General features: G+C 34.6%; 2 protein-coding genes across 2 annotated transcripts; one reads left to right on the forward strand and one right to left on the reverse strand.

The window, feature by feature from the left end:
• The first annotated feature begins 105 nt into the window (after window positions 1-105).
• LOC106451690 (pre-rRNA-processing protein TSR1 homolog) lies at window positions 106-4,749 on the forward strand. Its single transcript, XM_013893651.3, has 21 exons — window positions 106-348; window positions 420-496; window positions 594-671; window positions 746-877; window positions 950-1,000; window positions 1,098-1,226; window positions 1,315-1,437; window positions 1,551-1,628; window positions 1,718-1,810; window positions 1,892-2,017; window positions 2,260-2,343; window positions 2,429-2,527; window positions 2,590-2,775; window positions 2,897-2,972; window positions 3,105-3,208; window positions 3,289-3,557; window positions 3,640-3,726; window positions 3,814-4,041; window positions 4,153-4,231; window positions 4,325-4,388; window positions 4,485-4,749. The coding sequence occupies exons 1-21, from the start codon at window positions 258-260 to the stop codon at window positions 4,598-4,600; spliced, it is 2,370 nt and encodes a 789-aa protein (XP_013749105.2). The 5' UTR covers window positions 106-257; the 3' UTR covers window positions 4,601-4,749.
• A 6,267-nt stretch (window positions 4,750-11,016) lies between these two features.
• On the reverse strand, window positions 11,017-12,218 carry LOC106451689 (probable E3 ubiquitin-protein ligase RHY1A). Its single transcript, XM_013893650.3, has 3 exons — window positions 11,899-12,218; window positions 11,650-11,825; window positions 11,017-11,564 (listed from the first exon to the last, which is right to left on the reverse strand). The coding sequence occupies exons 1-3, from the start codon at window positions 12,109-12,111 to the stop codon at window positions 11,234-11,236; spliced, it is 720 nt and encodes a 239-aa protein (XP_013749104.1). The 5' UTR covers window positions 12,112-12,218; the 3' UTR covers window positions 11,017-11,233.
• Window positions 12,219-14,067: the final 1,849 nt, after the last annotated feature.

A 14,067-nucleotide genomic window follows, 5' to 3' on the forward strand; every position in this document is an offset into this window, starting at 1 on the left:
TCATTTGCTTGGGCAGAGATGTTGACTCATTTAGTTCCTCCATATCATAGGTTAAGCTCTTTTGAAAGACAAATGTCCAATGGGTTAGTGTAATCCTCAATTGGTTTCATATAATCCCTTTTTGGGCCAAAAAGAGGACCAGATACAAAAACCCCTGAGGAACAAGAAACGGAAGATTTTATTATTTATTATTAGGGTTTAAACTTTAAACAGAGGTTACAGAACACTCTCCCCCTCCTCCTCTCGTTGCAGTCACCATGGGGGGCTCTGGAGTTCAAGTCAATAAGGCTCACAAGGCTCGTGTCTCCTCTAAATCTTCTCGCAATATCCACAAAACCTCCCTCCAAGGTAATCCCCTCAACGATTTCATCTCTTTCGATCTTCACATAACTAAAAAAAAAATATTGCAATTGAATCAGATAAAGGCCGGATTAGTAAACCGGAGGGTAACCACGTTAAAGGCGCTAAAGCTGCCCGTCTTCAGCGTGCCAAGATGGTAATGATTCTCTCCTTCCTACATTTTTTTTTAATTAATCTGCGACTCTTGCAACACAATGAATCTTGTTTATCTCTCTCTGTCTCTGTCTCTTTAGGTTAGAGAGCAGAAAAGAGCAGCGGTTTTGAAGGAGAAGAGGGAATCAGGAGGCTTATCCAGTGCTCCTCGAGTTATCGTGAGTTTATTGGAACTTTTGTAGTCAGAAAGTTACAGCCCTTGCAGTTTTAAGAACTCTGATTTTGGCGATAGGTCTTGTTTCCTCTCTCTGCTTCCGTGGATTTGAACTCGCTTGGTGAAGATGTTTTAAAGCTGTTATCTACTGATGGTGATGTCACTTCTTCTTCAACAGTTGCATCATCTGAGTATAAGCTACGAGCAACGGTATGTCCATTCCCTTAAGAGCAACATATTGGTTCTTTTATACATATTTTAAGTAGAATACATGTATCTCAGGTTTTGAAGGCGCCTCATGGGGATCTTCTGACATGCATGGAAATGGCCAAGGCATGTTGATTTTCAATTTTAGTGAGCAGAGTTTGGCATAGTTAGTTGCTAAACTGAATTATTATTTCTTACTGGTGGTATATATATATATATGTAGGTTGCTGATCTGATCGCTTTTGTTGCATCTGCAAACGAGGATATCTCTAGCTTGATAGATTCATTCGGAAGTCAGTGTCTTTCTGTGCTTAGATCAATTGGTCTGCCAAGTACCGCTGTGTTGATACGTGTATGTTCTCTTTGCTTCTGTTGGTCTCCCATCTCTCAAACTTTGCTTGAAGTGAGTTTCTCGAGCTCGTCGTGTTGGTTGATTGCAGGACTTACCCAGTGAGCTGAAAAAGAAGAATAAGCTGAAAAAGATGTGTGCCTCTCGGCTTGCTTCTGAATTTCCTAAGGATTGTAATTTTGATCCAGCAGACACCAGAGATGAGTTGCATCAGGTGAATTACTCAGAGCCTCTTATATTATTTTACTGAATGGTCTTCAATAGATTTATGTCTCTAATTAGCCAAGTTTAAATGATGCAAATCCATACTTTTTGGTGTGCTCGCAGTTCATGGGATTATTGAAGGCACAAAGGCTTTCTATACCACACTGGCGGAAGCAACGACCTTATGTTGTGGCTCAGAAGGTGCTTGTTTTATGCTGTTATTCATAACATCTAATTTAGCTGTGAGTAAAAAAGTAAAATATCTGCATACTTTTGAATGGTGCATCTAGGTTGGGATGCTGGTGGATGATACAACCCCAGGAAAGTGCACTCTACTTCTCTCCGGTTACTTGCGTGCTCGTAAACTATCAGTAAATCAGCTGGTAATCAAGCAATTCTACTCTCTCTGACTGTAATGCCTTATGCTATATAACCATATCTGAAAACTGTTTTCTTTACAATAGGTCCATGTTACTGGCGTTGGTGATTTTCAGCTCTCAAAAGTTGAAGTCCTGAAGGACCCATTTCCATTATTAAATGAAAGGAGAAAACAGACTTCCATGGAATTGGATGATTCACATGATGAAGAGGTATCTGATATTTTCATCAACCATCGATAATCTTTTAGTCTTTTACCTTAAAGAGCACATATTGCTGAATGCTAGAACAGCCTATATATAACAGGAATTGTCTGTCATGATAAATGTATAATGATTGAACGTATAATACCCCTCCTGAAGCTCTTAAAGTTATTTTCTTAATAAGAAGTGAAGTGTTTATTGTGCCTTCATCTCTTTGTCAGTTCACTTCATTCCGTTTTGGGATTGATCAGGTATTGAGGTCTTTGGTTCCTGATCCCATGAAACAAGAGCCTTTAGTAACTGAAAACACTCCAGATCCATTAGAAGGGGAACAGGTAAGTCTGATTAGTTCTTTAACAGATGAAGGGGCCATTTGCTTGTCTTGTTATCTGTTGTGGAAATTCACTTGTTATTGTGTAGACATGGCCAACTGAGGCAGAGATGGCTGAGGCTGACAGTAATCAGAAACAGGGAAAGCCAAAGAAGAGGAGTTTGCCACTAGGGACTTCAGAATATCAGGTTTCTTGATGATTTTTTTTCGCTATTCCTGTCTCTCTGGTGTTCTTATTTTTGGTTCACAGGCTGCTTGGATTATTGATGAGATAGATGAAGAGGATTCTGATAATGGTGATTCCGATGACGATCGTATGGTGTTGGATAGAGGAGAGGATCAGTATTCCAATCAAGACCAAGATTTTGAGGATGATAAAGAAACACTGTACGTGCAGGATATGGATAATGAAACTCATAATGACTCGGAGATGATGGTAAAAGCTTTTTCTCCATTTACGTAGCGACTTACAAACACTATTTGTAGCTTCACTACATTTTTTTTTGTTATGATTGAGTATCTTGATTAAGTTATAACCCAATCTGCTGATTGTTCAGGACGATGAAAACTTGACAAGAGAACAATATGAGGATCAAATCAAGAAAATCAAAGAGGCACATGCTGAGGATGAGGGTTGGTGCTTTCTTCTTACTTTTGTAGAGTTATTTTCTACATTAGAGTGTCTGAATCTCTCAAGTGCTCTTGATTTTGTCTTATTAAGATTACATCAAAATGAATAAAGACTTTCAATTGTTGTGTCATCAGAATTTCCAGATGAGGTGGAGACTCCCATTGATCAGCCTGCAAGAAAACGTTTTGCAAAGTACAGGGGTCTCAAATCCTTCAGAACCTCCCCGTGGGATCCAAATGTAGTAAACACTGAAGCTCATTATATTCCTTGTACTGTAAACTGATACTGATTTTGTACTATTTGTTGGCAAAAATGCAGGAGTCTCTACCTCAGGACTATGCCAGAATCTTTGCTTTTGATAACGTCGCTAGGACTCAAAAGCTTGTGCTCAAGCAAGCCCTGAAGATGGAAGAAGAAGAAGAAGAAAGCAGAGATGATTGTGTACCAACTGGGTCATATGTACGGCTGCATATTAAGGAAGTGCCTCTTGTTGCTGCCTCTAAACTATCATCCATTGTTAGCACGAAACCCATTATAGCATTTGGGCTTTTGCAACATGAATCCAAGATGTCGGTTCTGCGCTTTAGGTAACTCACGATCTTACTGTTTATATTTTTCTGTTGATGAGACCTTGTTTGCCCAGCTAACTTCTCTAACTATGCTCCCCAGCTTAAAGAAGTATGATGGTTACGAAGATCCTATTAAAACAAAAGAGGAGCTAATGTTCCATGTTGGTTTCCGTCAGTTCGTTGCAAGGTTGGTAAAATTTGTTCATGTTTCATTTACTGCAATAGCTTTTTTGTTTGCAATCTCTTATAACAATGGTCGGTGAAAATTTTCCAGGCCAGTATTTTCAACCGACAATATCAGTTTAGACAAACAAGTGATGGAGAGGTTTCTGCATCCAGGCCGTTTCTCATTGGCTTCAGTATACGGCCCAATATCCTTCCCATCCCTTCCTTTGGTTGTTCTGAAGATTTCTGACGCTGATGCTCCTGCTTTTGCTGCCTTTGGTTCCTTGAAAAGCATTGAACCCAGCAAAATAGTTTTAAAGAAGATAATATTAACTGGGTAATCTTACTTATTACCTTTCTCTTTCCAACTACAGTCGCATATTTCTAGTCTGCATACATGCTTAATCTCTGTAATTCTAACCAAGCTTTGAATGTGGCGTGGGTTCAGGTATCCTCAGAGAGTATCAAAAATGAAAGCATCAGTAAGATATATGTTCCATCAACCTGAAGACGTTAGATGGTTTAAGGTAAGAAGGCAAAAGTAATTAAATCGATGTGTTACTTATTATAAGAGTGAGGGCTCAAAGCTGGGGATGAAACAACGTATTTCTTGTGTGCAGCCTGTAGAAGTGTGGACAAAATGTGGGCGTCGTGGTCGCGTGAAGGAGCCATTGGGCACACATGGTAAAGACCTTGCATTATTATTGTTAATTATTTAAAAGATGGGTCGAGTTTGTCTTTTTCTAGAATCTTTGCTTATTAATGTGGACTTTGCCACAGGGGCAATGAAATGCATATTCAATGGAGTGGTGCAGCAACATGACGTTGTGTGCATGAACTTATACAAGCGTGCTTATCCCAAATGGCCCGAGCGTATGTACCCGCAGCTTCTGTGATTCTAATTAATAGAAATGAAGTTGTTGATGTTGTTCAAGTTTCTTTGAATTCAAATTCTTACTTTTGATAACTTTATGGACCTGGTTTTGTGAAGTCCTCTGGTTTTGTCATGTATGTGTTAAATATAAGGAGGCAGTAGAAAAGCTAAGTGAGCCAGTTAAAACATACTTCACAAACATAACACAGCTTGAAGCTCTTTCTGAAGCTGAATCACTTGCTCACAGTCATTGAGCAATAACTCAACAATGCATGAATACAAGCAATCAGTTTAACAAAAAGGTTGTGCTCCCTGGAATCAAAACAAAGACGGATCAGGCGAAGCATACTCTTGCAGATATCTATAAGAATCCGAGGTTGTAGTTGCAGATTGTTCAAGAAAACTGCATGAGGAATTTGTTGCATGACTCACTTGGATTCAAAGGTGCAAAATGATCAGCTGAGAGAATGATATAACAAACTGGCATTCATTTGCAATCCCAATCATGTTAACATGATAATGACTTCGAATCATCGATCTAAATAAGATAAGAAACTATCTCTTTCCAAGATCTTCTTGGAAGGGAGAAAGTTCAACTGTATCAGTGAAGATGTTTCAGCAATTCAACAGCAAAACTAAGACGTTTTTCTTTTCTTCTGCAATTTAACCACAAGTTTGATATCAATTTTTAAATTTACTTTGAAGATTAACTATTTTTATAAATACCTAAAATTTGTGATTAGAAATATTAAATTAATTCTCCGAAATCATTTATAAATATTTAAGAATAATTTATAAAAGTTTATAAATCCAACCCCGCCCTCTGAAATATGATAGTCAACAAGTAATTGAAAAGTTTATAAAGTTTATTAATCATTAAACTTTAAACTCAAATGTTAAAGTGTTTTTGATTAAGTGTATTCTTGAAATATAATATTCAACTTAGATATCTTAGAGTATTTTAAGAAATATCTCTTAAATTTATTATATCTTAAACTAAATAATAGTGAAATAAAGGGAGAATTTCAATTTACCACAAGTCTGATATCACTTTCCAAATTTACACTTTTAAAGAATAACTTTTTTTTTATAAATACCTTAAATTTGTGATAAAAATAAATTTATTCACCTAAATCATTTATAAATGTTTAAGAATAATTTATATAAAATTTATAGAAGTTTATATGTCCAATTCCATCCCATAAATACTAAACTCTAAACAATAATCACTAAACCCTAAACCTAAATGTTAAGGTATTTTTGATTGTGTGTATTTTTGAAAAGGGATAACCAACTTAGGGTATTTTAAACAATTTTTCATGTACTATTTTATTAAGATTTTCATTCTGTAATAACTTTTGTCCTTATATATTTTCATATTATCTCAAATTTGAAAATTAAATATGTATGTAATATTTAAATTTTAAACTAGGTGGCATGTGAGCATAATTATTTTGCAATTACCTTTAATATATGTATTACTAATTTAAAAATTATCATGATAAATTATTTTTTATGTTCCTAAAATGCTTAGAACGGACATTAAATTATTTATATATGACAAAAAAAATTCATCAAAATATGATCAGTATTCTGTTAGAATTTTGTTTAGACACTCTCAATAGTATAATATTTTGAAAATATTTTTAACACACTACATTTATTAATAATAATAAATAAATAAATCACTTAATATTCTCTTCTCAGTTATATAAAATTCAGTTAACTTAATTAATACTTAATTATGCATCTTTATGTTTCTTAATTTCTGATTTTTTATGATTGAAATCTATTCTTTTCGGATAACGACGCAATATATATAGAAAATATCTTTAAATTTTTAAAATCTTTTTTTTAATGTTTTTGACCAATTTTATTATATTAATTTTTAATCAATATATACTCTAATCTAATAAATACATCTAATACTTCATTAAGGATAATAACAAAAAGTGTAAACCGAATATCAAGTTATTTGTATATAACAAAATACTTCATAAGAACATATATATATACTCATTAGTCATTTATTGCGTTAAAGTTTTTGGAGATTATCACGTATTATAAATATCTCCAAAACATTCACTAATAATAAATAAATCTTTGAAATCACTCGATTTTCTATTTTCAATTTTACTTTATTAATATCCTGTTAGGGAAATTACTTAGAATAATACATATTTTATGAGTAATGACTAGAATAACATACCAAAAACAAAGAAAGAAGAAAAAAGTGAGTTAAAGTCTAAAATACCCAATCAATAAATAGATTTAAATATAATATAACTTTTTAATACAGAAAATGAAAGACTCTAGATAAAGTAAAAGCTTTGGTTGAACAAAAAAGGTAAAAAAAAAAACATTTTCTCCCCCACGACACTTTCTCTTTCCCGTGACCCTCCCCAAGAACCCTAAATCCCCAAATTGTGTAATCCTCAAACTTTTGATTCTCTTTCTTATTAAGATGATTCCTCATCGATTGGGTCATGTCGACACTATACTCTACCACTAAAAGCCTTCGATTCCTCATCCACTCGGCCGACGAACCCTAAATCCCCTTTTTAAAATTTAAAGTTTCGTCGAAGGTCGTGGATATTTACGTTTTCTCAGTTATTTCTTCAGATACAACCTCATCTCCTCTTGAAGCTATTCAATTGACCAAGAAATCGTGGCATCAAGGTTTAGTCTCTTTCTTATTTTTTTGGTATTTTTGAATTGGATTTCTGGAAATATAAAATTCGTGTGTTCCTTACTTCATTGTTCTTTATTTACAGAGATATGACTACATCAAGCACCCACAAAAAATATCCAGCAAGACTTTATGAAGAGGGAAAATGTCCACTGCAATATAGATCAATGAATCATAACTGTAAGGCAAATTGCTGTGGTTTCGAAGGACTTTCTGACCAGTGCATTCCGGCAATGCGTATTAAGTTAGCTGCTGAGATCTATGATGAAGTCTTGGGTCTGTAGTATTTTCATGTTTTAGAAACAAACTTATTGACTGCTATGTAGTATTTCATGTTTTGGAATCATTATCTACTTGCTGCCTTGAAGTTGTGTACTATCATTATGAATTTTTAGTAGAAATCGTTGGAATCAAGCGGACTTATATCTACAGACATCATTGCCCATCTTGCCTTTGTTTATTATGAGTACAACAGGACAGAGGACACACTGTATAACCAGTAAATAAATTGTGTAACCAGAAACAAGAAACAAGCATGTCAAATTGTCACCAGAAACAAGAAAAAAGTCCAAATCGAAACAAAAAACAAAATATTCAAACTGTCTAACCAGAAACAAGAAACAAGTACAAATCGAAACAAGAAACAAAAAAAAACACAAGAGTCAAACTGTCTAAAGAACAGGACATGTTTTGCAATTGTGACCAACCTGATTACAAATAAACATTTATGCTCTTTCTTTGGGCGTTTCTTATTTTCACCTTTCTCAAGGCAAGATTTCATTCTTGATTTTTTGGGTCTCCCTGGTGGTTGGCGAACGACCATAGGTAAACAAATGATTCCTGCGATATTTTCAGGAACTGATGTATATCAACATCTCTCGGCAGTACTGCAGGGGAGTAAGCATTGTGCATAGTTTGCATGGTAGTATGGATGACATAGAGAAATCGTTGATAACTTTGTCGCCTCTGCTGCTGCTATTGCATACGTGCATGGTAAATTTTCTATGTCAAATCTGCGGCATGAACATCTCCGCTCAGACAAATTCACTATGTGTGTAGTTGAGACACCAATAACTGTTCCGGTTAGTGGTCGAATTTTTTGGTTTAATTAGTTACCCAGAATTGATCTAAATCTAATTAGTAAACCGATTTTCGCGAATAAGTCTGCTAATTATGATCCAATTCTGACTGGTAATAGATACCAGGACTTTGTAACATATAACTCCTTCAAAGTCTGCCATAACGTATGTTAAAGTCTGCTATCACATAAAAGTTAGTTTTGTTAGTTTATTAGTCTGCAGCTTAGCATACATAAAATATAAGTCTGTGATCTCATGAACACAAAAATCTGCCAAATTATAAAAAGTATGTGAGAAAAATATGTGTGTGATTATGAAAGTCTTCGAAATATTATAAAGCTGCCATCAAAAGACAAAAATCTGCTATAAAAACCTGCCAATTAAAAACAAATTTGCTATTGAGATTAAATCTACCATAATGTGTGGTAGACTTTTTCAAAAAGTCTTTAATGATATAAAATCTACCACAATAAGTTTGTGGAAAAATATTAATATGTCAAGTACTAATAAAACTGCCATTAAATGTCGCAGATTTTTAACAGTAGACTTATTTATATATTCTGAAAATATTTATTTTCTGTAAATTTTTTTTGTAATTTAAACAAAGAAAATAAAGACATTATGGGCATAAAAAATAGTCTAGTAATTAAAAAAAAAGTATGTTATTCTAGTCATTACTCATAAAATGTGTGTTATTTTAGTAATCTTCCCTTTTTTGTTATGCATATTTCTGTTTCATTTTGATCCGAGAACTACTGCCACTAGGTTTACTATAAATCAACGTGCATGACAGAGAAGAAAGTGAATTGTGAGGATTGTTTCGTTCTGAAGCTATGTACTGACCCTGGAACATTAAAGGCGAGGAGTAAAGGACCAGCAGAGATCGTATGAAACACTATTTTTGGTTAGTTCAGCCAAAGAACAGGGCTTTTAGCTCAAATAGAGGATTCTCAGTTGACTCGGATCCAATTTAAGAGTGATGATGTTGATTGCTGGGTGACCAAGACCAATGATTACAAACAAGTCGAAGGAATTATAATGTATTTAGACTGCTTTGTCCCACCGGCTTAGGTGTAGTTCTTTAACCGAGCATTGTCAAGAAAAGGAGAATTGCTGCTTGCGATGGAAAGTTCATTGTTAGTTTATGAAACAGTGTTCTAAACCGAATTAAACCGGCCCACTTGTTTTGAATTTGAATCATATTTGGTTTAAGTGTTGTTGACACATGAAATCGATATTATAGAAAATAGTCCTATATTCTTACCGTGTGTGTTTTGTTAATCTTAGAGTGTAATTGGTAACAAAATAGAGTAAATGTGAATAATACAAATAAAGTACACTGGAGTAAATATTTTTGGGAAAACTGTTTTTTTTAGAGCAAAAAAATGATAACTATGTCCCTTTAGACTAATTTATATTTTGTGTCATATTTTCCTATAACGCCCTTTAATATTTTTAAAAATAAATTTAATAAATAGTTTTACAAACAAAAAAAATTTAGAAAAATAGTAACTTTTGATAAAATACCTATATGAACTTAATGATATTTTTTCCAGTTATAAAAAAGTTAAAATTATAAATTTCATATTATGTTCTAAATAAAGTAGAAATGACATTCTACGAAGTAGAAAACGAAATCCACTTTTTTCATTGAATCTACAATGTTTAGAATACGTGATCTACGTAAATAGGAGTATTTTAAAAATATTTAGAATACACATTCCGCGCTTAACCTATCGTTCTAAAATCTTTAGAAATCAAAATCTACACATTAATATAAATCTAAAACACGTAGAAACCGACTTCTACAGATTTACTATAAATCTAAAACATGTAGAAATCAAAATCTAAACATTACTATAATTCTAAAAAACTGTAGAAACCGATTTCTACATATTAGTTGTATTCTACGGATAAGAAATCAGTTCCTAAAAATATGGAAACAAAATATTTGGGAATATTCACTTTTATATTTTGAAAAAAAATTGATTTTTTTTTTAAATAAAAAAAACGAAAAAGGAACAAAAAAAATTAAAAAAAATGAAAAAGGAATACAAAATTACAATTTTAAGGGCATTACTGCCATTTTGAAAAAATTAGTCTAATGGGACATAAAGTAGTATAGATTAGTATAAAGGGACATAGTTACTATTTTTTTGCTCTAAAAAAAACAATTTTCCCAATATTTTTTTAATCAAGTGATTTGTTTTTTTTTTCTCTGCGGAAAACTTACTTCCATATAAAAATGTTGAAAAATGTTAAGGTGAGAAATGTTAAGGTGAAAAAAGGTGAATCCAACTAATTTTTTTTTTTTACTTTTTGCTTCCACCTATTTAAGCTAACTTTTTACCAATCAGAGAATTAGTGGAGAGTGAGTCGTGTCAGATACCACTAGAGAAAGGGATAGTTAGGAAAAAAGATGAGGAAAAGGGGTCTATCTTTCTACTCTCGTAGCAGAAAGTACAAAAGAGTGTGCATTTTGCGCAATTGTCTTCTATAACTTTCCTTTAAAGTTGCATATATTGATTGCTTCTTTGTATATTCACATCTTCATGTATGACATAACGACATCTTTATGGAGGCAACGGAGCTTAAACGTTTCGTGATTGAGATTTGAGACAGTAAAGATATCTAAAGTTGTTGAGCTTTAACCAAAATGTGGGAACAAGATTTGGAAAAAGTCTTTGATAACCAACAAGACATTAAAAAGAGAGATCACAGTGAAGGAAACTAAAAAGACTCATAATGGCACACAAAAACCGTTACAAGAACAAACATGTGACATAAAAAAAAACACAACAAAACTGAAAGACCTGTATAGAGAAAGAACAGAAGAACAGAAAATGCGTGTGGGTATGGTTAGGGGGAAAGGTTCCTATTTACATGTTTATATATCCTTAGCTATGGCTCTACGGCAATAAGGGCAATCTCCACAAGCTTTAAGCCAAGGGTTTAAGCACGAGGAATGGAAACTATGAGTACATGGCAAGGATATAAGCATGTCGCCGTTAGTGAAACTCTCTAAACATATGCTACAATCTCTCCTCTCGGTTTTAACCTCCGCTGAGCTAAAAGTTAGCCTGTGTAAACCATTAATGGCACCTTGTGTGAGACCTAATGGTTTCTTGTTGCATTCATAGGACACTTGAATCCCTTCTGGTTCTCCATAGAACGAGGACTCTCTCTGATTCTCACTCAGTGAAACTCTATTACTTCGACTGATTCAAAAGAAAAAAAAAATATCTGATTAGAGAAAAGCAATTATCTTAAATCACACTACACTTGATTAAGGTACAGACAAACCTGTTACTAGAGAAAGAAACGCCTCTCAATCTTTCGAAAAGTCTTTCCCTCGCGAGAAGAACAGCTCCGGGAAGCCTCTCTAGGTTTCCAAAGCTGTTACCTTCAGTTTCCAAATCAGCACCGTTGGTATTCAAATACTGTGAAGTGCCTTGAACATCATGAACAGGTCTACGTTCCTGTGAAGACAAGAACCAGAAGGGTTTGAATTCAAGTTTCAAACTAACAAATTAAGCAAGACTTTTTACTAACCGAGAGAGCAAGATGGTGACAGAAGCGTCGGAGACGCGGCGGAGCTCGTCGGGGAGGATCACAGCCGTTGGAATCACGACGGTGATTAAGATGATGGATCCCGTGACGTCGATGTGAGTGTTGTCGATAAAGAGAAGAGTCGGATTCTGAATCCGGGTCGGATCTACCCGGACGCGATCTTCGAGTAGAGAAGAGTTCCGATGCGCTCGTCATGCACCGATCACCTAATTCTTGTTAACTCTCAAAGAAATGAAGATAAGGATTAAGGAGAGAGAGAGAGTGCGAGAAAAAAAAAAGTAAAAGGAAACTGCAGTGAAAAACTTGATCTGCGCGGTGACATCATCCCACTCGCTGTTGTCGGGGTGTCTGATGTGGATGGAAGACATCTACAAAACCTTGTCGTGTAATAACTACTGAGATAATAAGCCCAATTCAGTTTGGGCATGTACAAACGAAACCCAATAGTAATTCATGACTTACTGAGAACGACAGAGCGAGTGTTCTCTATACTAATACAGAAATGACACGACACTTTGTATGTAATATGCACATATGAAGGTCGGTGTAGCGCATGTGTTACGCAGACCAAGCTAGCACAATCCAAGGATGGACTTGGGTTACACTGTTTAGATGAACTAATTAAGATTGGATGATGCTGAGAAGAGATGGCCAAAGTTGAATGGATCGACCGTAACTGGAAGATGAGTCAGATTTCTCATAATGGGTGAGCTAATGATTTTGAATAAAACCAGGATCAAATTTTTCTTACTCATTCAGTCGGTCTTACGTTCATATCATGTCGGACTAATCCAATTTGTAATTTCAAAAACGTTCAGATGGTTAGTTAGACAATGCAGAATTTTCAGACAATAATCTTTCGATTCAGACAAGAATGGTCGGATTCAGACAAGTGTTATTGTCTTGACAAGAGATCTGTGGAAACATGCACAAGAGGTGTCAGAGAAATCAAATCAAATCAAATCCGAAAGAAAAAGGTGAGTGCGCGGCTATACGTCTTGAACCGTACTAATCCACTTAGTCTTTGGATGGTAAGATATTGTTTTGACCCCTGTTCTAAAACGCGGATGCCTAGCCACCTAGGCATCCGACTACTCGCAACTCGGCTACTTCCCGAGGCGATTATACCCTAATCGGCTAACAAAATCGCCAACTAATTAATCGGTCTAAGAAGCCGATTAATCGGACCATTTACTGATTAGTCGGTCCATTAACCGATTAATCGGCCCAATTAACTAGGTTAAATATTAAACTGTGAAAGTATTTTACTGGGTCTCATGTGAAATCTAAAGCCCGTGTACCTTAGCGTTTCTATAGTATGTATACTTTATATATAGAAGTGGATTTTGCCCCCCCTTTTCTTTAGCAAGCGATGTGGGACTTTGTCCATGAACACTAATAAAGTAATAATACGAAAATAAATAAGTAGAACATACATGTATCGAACCCAGGTTGTTCGCAGCAGTACCTAATGTCTCACGAAGTCTTTGCTTAAGTACTCATATGTTTATATATATACATATCATTACCGATCAATTTCTGTTTCCAATTATATAATATTCATGTTTGCTAACAATTAACTTTTTTAAAACCAAAAAATATAAATTTAAATAATAACATACAAAAAATTATTACTTTCTAATATATTTATATTATATATTTAATTTAAATAATAAAATAATAATTAAACTAATCCCTGCGTATACTCCGATTAATCCCCGATTTTTTAGTAACTCGCTAGGCCCGAGATCGCCGCCCGACTAGCGCCTAGCGTAGTTTCGAACAGGGGTTTTGACTAATTACTTATCTCGATTCACTATATTGCTAGCTTAGACCGAGTAGTCATTTCCTTCTTGTGATTCATCTGTATCAGTGTATGCACTTAGGGCATGATGGCTCAGGACTTGTAACGTTATTTTCGCCTTGACTATTGATAAGCATATAACTATATAAGTCTGATTGAAATTTCTGTCTTGATGTTATTGATATACAGTAGCTAAGTGGGGCAGGATGACCGCTCTCACTAAGAATCTTTTTTGCTTATGCATGCTTTGTGGATGCATGAAAGGATCAAACATGTCATGGTAAAGACATTGCTTGATCACAGGACAAAGGCAGGAAGGAAAGATAGTGGATTTGGGTAGATATACG

Source organism: Brassica napus, chromosome A5 (genome assembly GCF_020379485.1).
Source record: "Brassica napus cultivar Da-Ae chromosome A5, Da-Ae, whole genome shotgun sequence".
NCBI lineage: Eukaryota > Viridiplantae > Streptophyta > Magnoliopsida > Brassicales > Brassicaceae > Brassica > Brassica napus.